This window comes from Indicator indicator, chromosome 4, assembly GCF_027791375.1.
Source record: "Indicator indicator isolate 239-I01 chromosome 4, UM_Iind_1.1, whole genome shotgun sequence".
Taxonomy (NCBI): Eukaryota; Metazoa; Chordata; class Aves; order Piciformes; family Indicatoridae; genus Indicator; species Indicator indicator.
This window is the reverse complement of record NC_072013.1, coordinates 33243837-33258102: the sequence shown is the minus strand read 5'-3', so window position 1 is coordinate 33258102 and position 14266 is coordinate 33243837. Positions and strand designations below refer to the sequence as shown.

Sequence of the window (14266 nt, the reverse complement as noted above, 5' to 3'; positions counted from 1 at the left end):
AATTGGACTTCCAGACTTAAGCAACGCAGAGAAAACTCAGGACATCAAACAAAAGAACCCCAAACCCTTAGTTCCCAGCCAGAATCTCCAGACAACAGGATCATTATTTATAGTGCCCATAATTAGCTACTCTGCTTGAGTTCAGAGCGGCAATAAAAGTGGAAAAACACTGTCTTCCTTGTCCTGCTGCAATATTTATAGGAGTCTGTCCCTTGCAATGTTTGGCATTTTCTACATAATCAAATTACACTAGAGTTGTGCTCCAGAATTTAACCTTTCTCTTTAAGAGCAGCTAGGGGAAAAAAAAAAAAAAAAGGCAGTGGCAATTAAGCATTTATCTGGCTTGAAGGTAAGAAAAAAAAAAAAATCCAAAGTAGTTTTCCAGTTTAGGGTGATACAGATGATGATAAAAGTATTTTAACAGCCTGCAACAGCATGTAGGGAGCGCTGTGAACTGGCACTTGTCATCTCCTACCTTATCAATACATCTGTTTAATTCCTCACTCAGGGCTTCTTTTTCTTTCTGCAGGTTTTCATTTTTAGTAATTAAACTCGAAACTTCATTTTGAAGGTCAGAGAGGTCAGGACATCTGGGCAGCTGTGGAAAAAAAACCACCCTGACAGTTACATTTCTGTGCTGTTTCCAAATTTCTGCAAGTATCACACAAAGCTTCTGGGCCACACATCTCACTCCAGATAGAGCAGAAGAGAGAGGAATCATAGAATGGTTTGAGTTGGAAGGGACCTCAAAGACCATCTATCTCATATTCCCTTGCCATTGGCAGGGGCACCTCAAGGCCCCATACAACTTGGCTTTGAACACCTCCAGGGTTGGAGCTTCTGCCAAGAAGAAATGAAGACCTCTTCTAGTTTGATCAGCAGAAACTCTTTGCCAACTCAATTGCTGTGAACCTTCATCAGGCAAAGCGTCTTCTCAAGAATCAGAATTGTTGATGGTGGAAGGGAACTCTGGAGATCACCTAGTCCAGCCATCCCTGGAGGCTTTCAGTAAAGTGGACATGGCACTTCAGGACATGGTTTAATGGCTGTGGTGGTGTTAGGTTGATGGTTGGACTTGATGACCTTAGGGGTCTTTTCCAACCAAAACACTTCTATGATTCCCACAATCCACTCTTCACTGAACAGCCCTCATCTGCTTTTGCTTTTTAAGACCATTAACAGTCCTGAGCACTGGTTGCATCAAATGAGAGCTTTATTGCTGGGCAGAAAATGACTTTGTGGAGCCCTAATCAGGAGAGCCAGTGCATTTGTAGCCTTCATTATCTGTGTTTATTAGCATAGATGGACACAGCCAGTTGAACCATGCTTATACAGGAGATAACCCAGCCCTCCAGGAAATTATGATAGAATTATGGAATCATTTCAGCTGGAAAAGACCTTAGACATTGAGTCTAAGACGTTTAACTCTACCAAGTCTGGGGCTAAATCACATCACTCAGCAGCACATCTCTGCGGCTTTTCAACACCTCTGGAGATGGGGATTCAACCACCTCCTTGGGGAGCATTTTGTGACCTATTCTGATGTTTAATCTAAGCCTCCCCTGGTGCAACACGGAGCAGTTTTCCCTGTCCTGTCACTTTCTACTTGGGAAAAGGCACCAACTCCCACCTGGCTCAAGCCTTCTTTCAGGTAGAATTGTAGAACTGTTGAGGTTGGAAGAGATCTTTGAGATTAAGTCCAATTGCTTTCCTAGAGCTCAAAATCCCACCACTACTGCTAAGCTACAATCACTTAAACCATGTCCCTCAGCACCACATGAATGTGCTAAGGTCCCTTCCAACATAACCCATTCTATGAATCTCTGATTAAAAGAAAACCAGCATTATCTGATGGCACTCAAGTGCCTGAATCATTTGAGATTAAGATACTTAAGACTAGTAGACACCATGCTTAGGGATGTTGTTTAGTTAGACTTGGCTAGGGGGGGCTGGACTCAATGATCTAAAAAGTCTTTTCCAACCCCAGTGGTTCTATGATCCCAACAGGATCATACCTGTTTTGTGTTCTCCAGTTCCTGCTTGAGGATGTGGTTCTCCTGTTCCAGTATATGAGCTTGAACCTTCATTTTTGACAGCTCCATCTCCAAGGAAGACACCAGATTTGAGGACTGCAAAAAGCAAAAGGCTCAGATTTCAGTTTAGGAGACATGCAGGGCAACAAGAGTTAACCAGAGGATGCTGCAGCCAGTGACTTGAGTTGGAGCTGGAATGGCACAGGGCTGCATAGAACAGGCATGCTGGGAAAAGCAGGTAGATATTTAGTATCACCAAGCTCCATTTTCAAGATAAACCTGCACACTTTCACCTGCCTGCTTTTGGCTGCTGCCATGCTTTCCTTCCACACCCACTGCCACAAGAAGGTGTGTTTGAACCTTGGAAAGACCGTGCACAGCTTAAAAAGGGATGTTAATTCTGTAGAACCTCTGCATCCCTAAAAGTTCCATTGTTCCATGCCATTAGAGACAGTGGAATCCTATACCTTGACTTTGGAGTTTTCCAGTTCCTCTTTCAGCACCAGCCTCTCCTTTTCACATTCTTCCAAGCTACACTTTCCAGCTTCCCTTTCCTTTTGCTTGAGCACCCTTGCCAGCTGTTGATTAAGATCCTGCACATCTGCTTGATTTTTGGAGTTCCTCTGGCTAAGTTCTGTATTTTCAGAGTCCAGCTGCTGGTTCCTGGTCTTCAGATCTGCTACCTGAATTGGGACAGCAGTGTCAGTCATGATTAATTCTACAATGGAGAGAGCTTGAAAAACATTTAATAAAACCATAGGATGAGTTGGGTTGGAAGGAACCTTTAAAGGTAATCTATCTAGTCCAACTCCCCTCCAGTCAGCAGAGACATCTGCAACTAGAGCAGGTTGCTCAGTGCCCCAAACAACCAGACCTGGAGTGCTTCCAGGGATGGGGCATCTACTACCTCTCCAGGCAACCTGGGCCATGGTTTCACCACCCTCACAGTGGAGACTTTTCCTTACATTTAGCTTAAGTCTCCATCTCTTTTAGTTTAACCCATCACCCTTTGTCCTGCCACAACAGGCCCTGCTCAAAAGTCTGTCCCCAGCTTTCTTATCAGCCTCTTTAAGTACTAAAAGGCCATCAGAAGGTCTCCCTGGAACCTTCTCCTTTCCAGGATGAAGCATTGCCTTTTCTATTAAGATGATTTTAAAGTGTCACTCCAATTCAGTGGCTCAGCCAAGACAACAGAATCACAATCTGGTGTCACCAAGCAGTGGGAGCAGGCAAGTGGACTCTGTGTAACAGTCTTGACCCCATAGCACTGCTTGCTTTATTTCCATGAAACATTTCATTTGCTCCATGTGTTAATTTTAAGTTAACTCAACAATTTCAGAGTTGGAATTCTCCTGATGGCCTGGTGCATGCATGGTCAACCTCACAGACTTAATTTCTCTTAATTGGCCTCAATTATATCAGTTATTATATCAGTCATCTGGCACACACCACTCCACTTCTCTTTGCCTTTGCTGATGTCTGTTTTGGTGAGCTACTGGATTATTCTGAGGAAGTAGAATTTTACCAAGCAATAGCAAGGGGGACATGAATCTAAGAGCTACTTAAACCTTCTACATTGCCTAGCATAGCAAACCACCCTTAACATAAAAGTCACAGCCTTATGAATATGAGCAAAGGGTCACAGCTGGCAGCATTCCTCAACTCAGCTAGCTGGGAAATAAGTAGAGGCTGAGTCACATAACCTCTGTTTCCCATGGGCCACTGCAGAGCATTGCCCACAAAGACTAACAAAAGAAAGATTTTTATCTTTGTATTTCTATTAAATAAGCTTCCCAAGCTGACTATGGAAAGTGCTCTCAAGTCTGTGAGCTAGATCATTACAGCAGCATGGCAGTTGTCTTCGGATCTGGTGCAACAAGCTTCATATCAATCTCAAAGAGTTAATGAGAAAGTTTAATTGTATATAAAGGTCATTTTCTACTGCCTTTGTGACAATCTAAGGAGCAGCTTTTAAACAATGATGTGGTTATGGGCTCAGTTCATATACCTGCTTTTTCAGGTTGTCGACCATCTTCTGTACAGCCACCTTCTCCTTTCTCACAGCCTCTATCTTTTGCCTAAGGAAAAATCAAACCTCATTAACATTCAAAGTCACTTGTTAATATCCAGTCATGTAGACAGGTATATTAGAAAGAGCTTCTTGACTGAAAACACTGGAACAGGCTGCCCACGGAGGTGGTTGAAACCCCATCCCTGAAGATGTTTAAAAGCTGCAGAGATGTGGTGCTGAGGGGAGTGGTTTAGCACCAGGCTTGGTAGAAGCAGGTAACATTTGGAGCCCATGATCTTAAAGGGCTTTTCTAACCAAAATGATTCCATGATTCTACTCTAGTCTATTCACCACACAAGAAAAGGTTCAGATGGAACCTCCTGGGTTCCAGTTTGTGCCCTTTGACCCTTCTCCTCTCACTGGGTACCAATTTAAAGAGTATGACCCCATCCTCTTGCCTCCCTCCCTTCAGCTATTGATCAGCATTGAGAAAAACCCCTCTCAGGCTGCTCTTCTCCAGGCTAAACAGCCCCAGGTCTCTCAGCCTTTTCTCCTCATAGAGATGCTTCCAGTCCCCTCTGCATCTTTGAAGCCTCTGCTTGACTCTCAGCAGTTTCCTCTCTCTCTTGAGCTCAGGAGCCCAGAAATGCACTCAGCCCTCTGTATGTGGCTTCACTAGGGCAGAGTAGAGGGGACAAGAACCTTCCTCAACCTGCTGGCAACACTTTTCTTAATGCAGCTCAGAACTGTCAGACTGTCAACCAGCTGGATTTCCAACAAAACCAAGAAATAAACCCTTATCCAGTTTGGTAGACTATCTAACACATGAAGGAACTTCTAGAGGAGGGATGTAACCACCATGTCTGCACCGCAGCGAGAGCCTGAAGCCAAGCACATGGTCCATGCCCCACTGGATTCTCACCTCATTTCCTCTCGGGATCCATTTAGCTCCCTCAGCTTCAGGCTGGAAGCACTGCCTTCCTCATTTAGTAAAGTCACTTCATTTTTCAGAAGGGCATTTTCTTCTCTGAGCTTCTCAGCTTCACATCTGTGGCAGAGACAGGAGACCTGTGAAAACTGTTTTTGTTTGCTGTCTAGGACCATAGTGAGAAAAATTTACTCCTAGCTTGAGCTATGAGTATTTCAAGTATTGCTAGTATTTCAAACCCAAGCTATGACTGACTTATGGTATATATGAACATTATATGGATTTTACAGTTTATGATTGGGGTACTTCCCAGATCCCTGAAAAAGGGGCTTTTTGTGCATTTTTTTGTACAGCTAAAGTTGATTAAAATCTAAGCTATCCAGTAAGGTTTCACACTAATGTTGTACTCCACCTGTCAGTCCCGAAGTTACAAACACCATTACTTCAAACAGCTTAGCACCCCAACATGCAAGCTGCTGGGAGAGCGACCTGTTTGTTTCTAGAGCCCAGTATGATGGGAACAGCAGCACTGGAAAGTGCCTTCTCTGTCCTGAAGTAACCATAAAGAAATAACTTTGCCATGGTGTAATACCTGCAAGAACAATGTCCTGCAGGAAGCTGGCACTGAACAATAATTCAGCCACTTGTAGCCACTTTATGGCCTCCAAAATAATCCTTCCTGAAGTCACAGAAACATAGCATGGTGGGAGCTGGAAGGGACCTGTGAAGATCATCCAATAAAACCCCCCTGCTAAAGCAGGGTCACCCACAGCAGCTTGCCCATGATCACAATGTCCAGGTGGGTTTGGAATCTCTCCAGAGAATAAGACTCTGCAACCTCTCTGGGCAGCCTGCTCCCAGAAAGTCTGCTCTTCTGGACTCCAGCACCCTCACAAAGTTTCTCCTCTTCTTCAGATGGAACCTCCTGTGTTCCAGTTTGTGCCCATTGCCCCTTATCCTGTCACTGGGCACAACTGCCCCCATCCTCTTGCCCTCCACCCTTTAGCTCCTGATCAGCATTGGGAAGATTCCCCCTCAGGCTGCTCTTCTCCAGGCTAAACAGCCCCAGGTCTCTTAGCTTTTCCTCCTCACAGAGATGCTACAGCCCCTCAGCATGGTTGTAGCCTCTGCTGGACTGTCTGCAGTAGCTCCCTGTATCTCTTGAACTGGGGAGCCCAGAACTGGACCCAGCACTGCAGATTTGGCCTCACTAGGACAAAGCAGAGGGGCAGGAGAACCTCCTCTGACCTGCTGGCCACTCTCTTCTTCTTACACCCCAGGAGGCCAGTGGCCTTCCTAGTTGCCAGAGCACATTGCTGACTCAGGGTGATTTTGTCCACCAGCACTCCCAGGTTCTTCTCCATGAAGCTGCTTTCCAGCAGGTCAGCCCCAACACCTGTACTGGTGCAGGGGTTATTCCTCCCCAGGTGCAGGACTCGACATTTGCCCTTGTTGAACTTCATGAGGTTGCCCTTCACCCAACTCTCCAGCCTGGCCAGGTCTCACTGAATGGCAGCACAGCCTGATGGGGTGTCAGCCCCTCCTCCCAGGTGGAATACAGCAGTTAAAAACAGGTAGTAAAAGGTAGTAAAACCCTTTACTCTCTGTGTGATCGTGGTATGTATCAGATCACACATCTGATGGGTTCCCCAACACTAAGTTCTCCTGCTGGGATAAAAGGTTATCCTAATTTTCTAATATTAACTTAAACATTGAGAAAAATAGAAGCACTTTGAGCATTCCAAGCAACATTCATAACTAGAAGGGAGTGAATGTAGTGAAGAAGTGATATTAGTAGAAGCTAAAAGCATTCTGGAAGTGTTACCGTGGTATTTTGGAGATAAGAATGGAAGACTTTCTGCTGTACCATCAACTAGACACTGCGACGGTGCCTGTATCCACAGACAGAAGAGCTGGCAGGTTGCTCCTGGTTTACCACTGGTATTAGGTCATGGGTAAGAGGGGAGCAAGTCACACACATTCATTCCAACCGTCGTTATCCACGAATAATCAGCCTGCTAGAGTCCAAGGCACTGGTTGCTACCGAGTTAAACTACAGGGGTTAATGCCGGAACCGCAGGGCGGGCAGCAAGCCATGAGTGGGACACGCTAGGTTAGTGTCTAAGCAGCACGTGGGATTACTGTGGGACCAGCACGTTGCCCACAAAGGTTTGCAAGCGTACATTACCTCAGGAGGTCAACTTTTTGCTGCAGCTCAGTGCACGTGCTTTGCAAGCTGTGGGTCACTGTGTTCCTCTCCTCCCTCTCTCCATGGAAGTGCACCTCGTTTGAGTTAACCAGAGCAGCAGCTTTCTCCTTCAGCTTTCTATTGGGTTCTTGCAGCTCCCTCATTTCTTTCATGGTGTTGTCACTATGGGCATGCTTTTCTTGCTGATCTGTAAACGTGGTGGCATGTTCTTCAAGCTTCCCAAGCTGGCATCTTGGTCTTATCTCATCACTGTATGCATCTACGTTTCCTTCAGCATCTTGTTCTTGCACATCTTCCAATTCTTCAGCTTTTTGGAGGAGCTGTGCGTTTTCCTCTCTGAGTTTAATACTTCCTAGTTTGCAATGAAGGCTTCTCAGCTTATATAGGTTGTCTTCCAGCACTTTATTTTTTTCAACTAACTTGATAATTTCAGATTTCAGATCCTCATTTTCCACCTGAAGTTCCTCTTGTAGTGACAGAAGTTTAGCCTGTGCTATTGATCTGTCTTCTAATTCTTCCACCCTCTCCCAAAGCTGAGCTATTACATTTTTCAGGTCACCATTTGCTGATCCAGGAGCATGATCAAGCTGGAGAGAAGCTTCACTCAGTTCTTCAGCTTCCTCAAGCTCAACCTGCAGCTTTGAAGCATCAGGAATAAGCTCCTTATTTTTAGAAGCTATTCCGTGATTTAGCAGATGAACCTTCTGCTGTTTAACATCATCCTCATGTAGCATTTTTGCTCTGGGAACTCTCTCAAAGGTTTTCTCAGGACTTCCACCTGCTCTGGCTTTAACACATGGTTTCTCCAAATCTGACTCAATCTCAGACACGTCTTCCAGGTCTGTAGCTTCAGCCTCCAAAGGCGGAAGGACATTGGACTCTGTTTGCTTGTCAGCATCCTTGCAGTCACTGGGCAACCCTTCAAAAATGGGATCTGTTTCATCTGGCAGCTGAGATGGTTCTGAGCTGGAGTCAGAGCAGCCAGGACTGTGAGGTCGCATGGGCTCCCGCTCCACAGCTGCCAACCTGTGCTGCAGCCTGATGATCTCAGCAGCCATCCTGACATTTTCCTTCACAGCTTGCTCGTGCACTTTCTGCAGATTTAGGAGGACATCTGCGTCATCTCCCAGAGGGACCACACTGGAGAAAGAAGCAATTTTGCTTTTTGCTTTGGCATACTCGCTTTCCAGGACCCTATAATGATTTTGTAGCATGGAAAAACTATGGGTCTCCCACTGCAGTTTCTGAATTTTCCCCTGAAGATTTGAGATCTCCAAACTCATCTTTGCCTTTTCTGTTTCTGCCCTTACACAAATGTCTTTGTTTAAGCTCTTCAAAGCAAGAAGTTTCGAATTGAGGTCTTCTTTCTCTTGCTTATATTCACTATCAAGCCTCTCCAGTTTTTGCCTAGCCAGCTTCCCATTTTCCTCCACCACAGACAGATGCTCTTCTTTGTTCTTTAGCTCTTTCTCATGGTCATTTTGGAGTTGTGTTATTTTATCATTCAGTTGTTTCTCTTGCTTCTCAGCAGCGTTCCTCAGGTCTTGCAGCTCCTTCTGAAGTTGCTCTCTCTCACACACAAGCTTGTTCACTTCTTCCTTGAAGTTCTTCTCCAGGAGATCTTTCTCCTGGGTCAAGGCAGAAGAAACAGCCTTTTCATTTGCCAGCCTTTCCTTCAGCTGCTCATGGGCTTCAGCAACCTCCTGAGCAATTTCATCCTTTTCAAACTCCCACTGAGATTTCTCTTCTCTCTGCTGTTCAGCAAGTTCACGCAGCTCTTGCTGGTGACGTCCTTCCAGGTTTTGGATCGTTTCTTCATATTTATTCACAAGTGTTTGTGTCTCGACAGAAAACTGAGTTTCTACATGAGATGTTCTTCTGTTATAGTCACTTTCCATTTTTTTCCTAAACATGGTTAACATAATTTATTACTAAATTCTGGGCTCGCTCAAAGAGATTCAAATGCCTTTTTAGGTTGAATAAAACAAGCTGGAAAATTACATTTTTTTTCACTGAGTTTTAGATGATTTCACAGGTGTTTCTGAGAGCCAAAAGTTAAATTTCAGGCAGTTAAGTGAAACTGCTAAAATAAAAATGTAATTGCCTTGGGAAAAGGTAACTCAAGAAACATCTTCAGAAAAGGTTTCATATCTGATATATGCCCTTCTATTTGCCTGATCTGATTTGTGGGGGCAGATGTTCTTACCCCTATCTCACCCTGTCACCCCAGGATGGTTTCACACAAATCAAAAGAATGGTGAGTATTGGAAGAGGCAACTAATCCACCCCCCTGCTACACCCCCCCTGCAACCTCACCCACAGCAGGTGCCCAGGATCACAACGTCCAGGTGGCTTTGGAATCTCTCCAGAGAAGAAGACTCCATAACCTTTCTGGGCAGCCTGCTCCAGGACTCCAGCACCCTGACAGCAAAGTTTTTCTTCGTGTTCAGGTGGAACCCCCTGGGTTCCAGTTTGTGCCCATTGCCCCTTGTCCTGTCACTGGGCACTACTGACAAGAGTCTGGCCCCATCCTCTTGGCTCCCACCCTTTAGCTCCTGATCATCATTGAGAAGATTCCCTCTCAGGCTGCTCTTCTGCAGGCTAAACAGATCCAGGTCTCTCAGCCTTTCCTCCTTACAGAGATGCTCCAGACCCCTCAGCATCTATGTAGCCTCTGCTGCGCTGCCTGCAGTAGCTCCCTGTGTCTCTTGAACTGGGGAGCCCAGAACTGTACCCAGTCCTCCAGTTGTGGTCTCACCAAGGCAGAATAGAAGGGGAGGAGAACCTGGCCACTCTCTTCCTCATACACCCAGTTTCAGTTTCTTTTGACAGTCAGTCCTAGTCAAAAGCATTTACCAGCCACCTTTTCACTACTTCAGAGAAGAACTCTGAAAACCCAAATGGTTTAAAAACAAAGCAGAGATTTGTACAGCACAGGGATCCTGAAGAGAGCTCAAAGTTAATGACATCTGGTTATGCTTTAACACTCTGGTTGCCTCAGGGTGAGTTAAAAAACAATATAAATATCTGCTTGAGAAAGGTCAGAAGAAAAAGCCCCTGGGTAGCAGCTCAATGTTCTGGAATCAAACAGGTAACAGCACTGAGTTAAGAGCCAGGAATCAGTTCTACACTTAGGTTCACTTTGGCCAGCAAGCCAAGCCATCAAGTTCAGCATACACCACGTATCCCAGTAGGAACACTCACCTTTCCTCCTCCAGGTCCTGTTTGTGCTTCCTCAGCAGCTCTTGCTGAAGCTCTTCCTTCTCCAGGGCATGCACCTCTGCCATCCTTTTCAGCTGCTCGTGAAAGCCACGCTCCAGCTCTCCCTTCTCTTCCTGCAGTGTCTGCACTAAAACTCTCATTTTTTCTTCCACCCAAACACCATTTTGGATCAGTTTTTCCCGTTCTTGACTAAATTTCTCATTTACCTGCTCTAGCCTGGCTCTAACATCTTCTTCATGCTCCTGCCTCAATAATTCTTGCAGATTGGCTTTTTCCTCATCAAAACGCATTTTTAATTTGTTTTTCTCATCATTGTATTTACAGTCAAATTGTTCTTGCTGTTCTTTGAGCACTGCTGCCTCTGCTTGCAGCTCTGCAATTTGATTTTTAAGGCCACTTATTTGCTTTTCCATGACATGGATCTCCTCAGTGTACTTCTTCCTCATGTCCTCCTGTTCCTTTTCACAGTGGGTTTTTGTCTCATCTAGTTGCTTTTCATAATGGCCCACCTACAGAAAGGAGAACAGATGGATTGGTTCATTTTCATAGATTCACAGAATGATTTGGGTTGGAAGGAACCATGAAGACCATCTAGTTTCAACCCCCCTGCCACTGGCAGGGACATCTCTCACTAGACCAAGTTGCTCAAGGCCTCAACCAACCTGGCCTTGAACACCTCCAGGGAAGGACATCCAGAACCTACCTGGGCAACCACTTCCAGTGTCTCACCCTCCCTGTAAGGAATTTCTTCCTAATATCCAATTTAAATCTCCCCTCTTCCAGCTTCAACCCATTCTGCCTCATCCTATCACCTTGTAAGAAGTCCATCTCCAGCTCTCATGTAGCCCCTTTCAGGTACTGGAAGGCTACTATAAGGTTTCCCCAGAGCCTTCTCCAGGCAGAACAGCTCCTACTCTCACAGCTTGTCCCCATAGGGAAGGTGCTCCAGCCCTCTCATCTTCATGGCTTCCTCTGGACCCACTCCAGCAGTTCATCGACAGCATGGTCTACAGAGATGTTTTGTCAATGTTTTTATACTATATCACAGATTGGTGGGGGTTGGAAAGATCTTCTGGAGATCACCTACTCCAACTGCCCTGCTAGAAAAAGGGTCACACACAGCAGGTTGCTCACAATCACAGTGCCCAGGCAGTTTTAGAATCTCTCCAGAGGAGAATGCTTGACACCCAATCCAAGGCTCCAGCACCCTCATAGCAAAGAATTTTTACCTCATGATCAGGTGGAACCTCCTGGGTTCCAGTTTATGCCTGTTTGCTCTCATCCTGTCACTGGGCACTGCTGAAAAGTGTCTAGCCCCACTTTCTCAGTTATATATTTCCACATATTCTACAGAATATTTCTGATTGACACATTAGCATCTTCTACTGGTATCCCCTGCTAAGACTGTTCAAGCACTCAGCTTCATTTCTTCCTGGGATAAAGATGAATACTAAGTAGAAACCAGTGAAATTTATGTGTTTCCATTAAGGCAATTTCTGAAATGACACACCACCACCAACTTTTAACTTCTAAGCCAGCAAATTTCAGGTCTCTTTTTTTATGTTACTAATCACTTTTTCAAAGCCTTCCCCAAATTAAGAGGCAAATGAGATCTTTCCTTTTACAAAGGTTGAGAGGGCTTTTGATTAGGTTTTTAAAATAATTGTTTTGTTTTGGGTTTTTTTGAGGAGTTTTGTGGGGTTTCTTTTTGGGGGGGGTTGTCTGTTGTTTTTAACACAGACCAGGAATTAAAATTCCTTCTTCAAGGTGTTCAAGGCCAGCAGGACAATGGCAGGGATCGTGCCTCCACACGCAGCACTGGTGAGGCTACACCTTGAGTACTGGGTTCATTTCTGGGTCCTTCACTCTAAGAAGAACTTTGATGTGCTGGAGCATGTCCAGAGAAGGACAAAGCTGGTAAAGGGTCTGGAGAACAGGTCTGGTGAGGACCAGCTGAGGGAACTGGGGTTGTTTAGCTCAGAGAAAAAGAGGCTGAGGAGAGACCTTCTGCAACTCTGCAACTCCCTGAGAGGAGGTCAGAGTCAGGTGGGGTCTGGTCTCTTCTCCCATGTAACAACCAATAGGACAAGAGCAAACGGCCACAAGTTGTATCAGGGGAGGCTTAGGTTGGGCACAAAGAAAAATTTCTTTACTGAAACAGTGGTCAAGCCCTAGAACAGGCTGCCCAGGGCAGTGGTGGAACCCCCATCACTGGAGGTGTTCCAAAAAATGTGCACTTTGGAACATGGTTTAATGGGCGTGGTGCTTGGACTTGATCTTAGAGCTCTCTTCCAACCTTAATGGTTCTATGATTGACTCAAGGCCATTCCACCTGTATGAAGAACCTGGAAAAGCTGTGATGGCTTGTTTTAAGTTAAAGTAGCTTACCGTGTCTTCAAGCTCCTGTTTGAGGTGGTGTAGATCTCTGTCATGTTGCTCCTTCATTTGTTCAATAGCCATTTCTGCCTCGATGCTCATGTTTAATGGGTTGCAGTCTTCTGAACCAAGCCCTTTGAAAAGAGTAATGATATACATGTTCTTGAAGCCCACAGAGATACATCCTCAACAGAATCATTTCTTCAGTTTAAATGCACTTAGGCAGCTAGGTTCAGCTCTCAAATTCCTATCACACACAGAGAGAAGAAACTGCAGACATTAAATTCCACTTTTCAATGTAGCCCACCAGCTGTAGCCCACTCAAGGTCAAACCACAAAATCACAGAACGGTTTGGGTTGGAAGGGATCCTAGAGACTGTCCAGCAGTGTTTGAGTTTCACTCACTCTGAAGGTTTGGGCAAGTTTTTACCTTGCTGCCTTCAAGATGTTATGGTAACTACCTAAAGCACAGAAGCCGGTCATGTAGGAGATGTGTTTTACCTTGGTCAGGCTCAATACCACTGTGGCCATGGCTTTTCATATCAATGTCAAACTCTTCTGACAGTGAATTTTTCAGAGAAGGCCTCAGCACTTTGCCTTGGGCACGGTACTCCTCCAGTTCTGCGTGCAGCTCATCTATCTGGTCTTGCAGCTCCTGAAAGGGGAGAAAAGAAGTAGTCTCAGTGAAAGCAACCAAGGCAGCCAAGCATTTGTACATCAACACATTCCCATGATGAGACATCTAGGGGGGGAATTACAATAAACCTGTCATCAAGCCACAGTTTGCTATCCTCTTATCAGTCCTCCAAGTAATTTGAAGAGCAGAACCTTCTTCACCCTGTTTATATTCAGCCTCTAAAGTAGATCATGCTCCAAGACCTTCCACTTTAAAAAAGGATGTAGGTAGAGGGAATAAACAGCATCTTAGGAACATTTTGCAATAGTCAACAAATAACTCCTCAAATATATAGAATCACAGAATTGTTTTGGTTGGAAGAGACCTTCAAGATCATCAAGTCCAACTCAACACTGCCAGGTCACCACTAAACTATGTCCCTCAGAACCACATCTACACAGCTTTGAAATCCCTCCAGGGATGGGGACTCTACCATTGCCCTGGGCAGCCTGTTCATCTGCTTGCAAAATCAAATGAGAAGCAAACGATCAAAGGAGGAAAGAGAGAGTCTCATTACTGCATTTACCATCTGGTACTTCTGCCCACCTGCCAGTGGAGTATGCCACGTGTTTGTGCCACGTGCTGCATGCTCAGCTCAGCGAGCACCATTTAGTGAGGAACGTGAGGCCCTCAATGTCTAAACAGACAATTCTGCAGATTTTGATGGTTCAGCAAATGAACCTTGAGTGCTGAATCATATCTGTTGGTACTCAAAAAACAGAAAATAAATTGGATATGCAAGCAACTTCATACCAAGAAATATCAATCCAGCTACTATTTCTAGAAGATCTTTGCTTTTAATAAGCAACTT

At 45.0% G+C, this 14266-nt stretch overlaps 1 protein-coding gene across 1 annotated transcript in view; it reads right to left on the bottom strand.

Moving 5' to 3' along the window:
- The window catches only part of NIN (ninein), a 76594-nt gene that overhangs the window by 20466 nt on the left and 41862 nt on the right, over window positions 1-14266 (bottom strand). The window contains exons 13-21 of the mRNA XM_054400312.1: window positions 13281-13434; window positions 12792-12913; window positions 10386-10912; window positions 7161-9086; window positions 4967-5092; window positions 4042-4111; window positions 2501-2716; window positions 2016-2129; window positions 476-598 (exon numbers count right to left, since the gene is read on the bottom strand). Coding sequence (XP_054256287.1) covers window positions 476-598; window positions 2016-2129; window positions 2501-2716; window positions 4042-4111; window positions 4967-5092; window positions 7161-9086; window positions 10386-10912; window positions 12792-12913; window positions 13281-13434 — 3378 coding nt within the window. The remainder of the gene's footprint in view (window positions 1-475; window positions 599-2015; window positions 2130-2500; window positions 2717-4041; window positions 4112-4966; window positions 5093-7160; window positions 9087-10385; window positions 10913-12791; window positions 12914-13280; window positions 13435-14266) is intronic.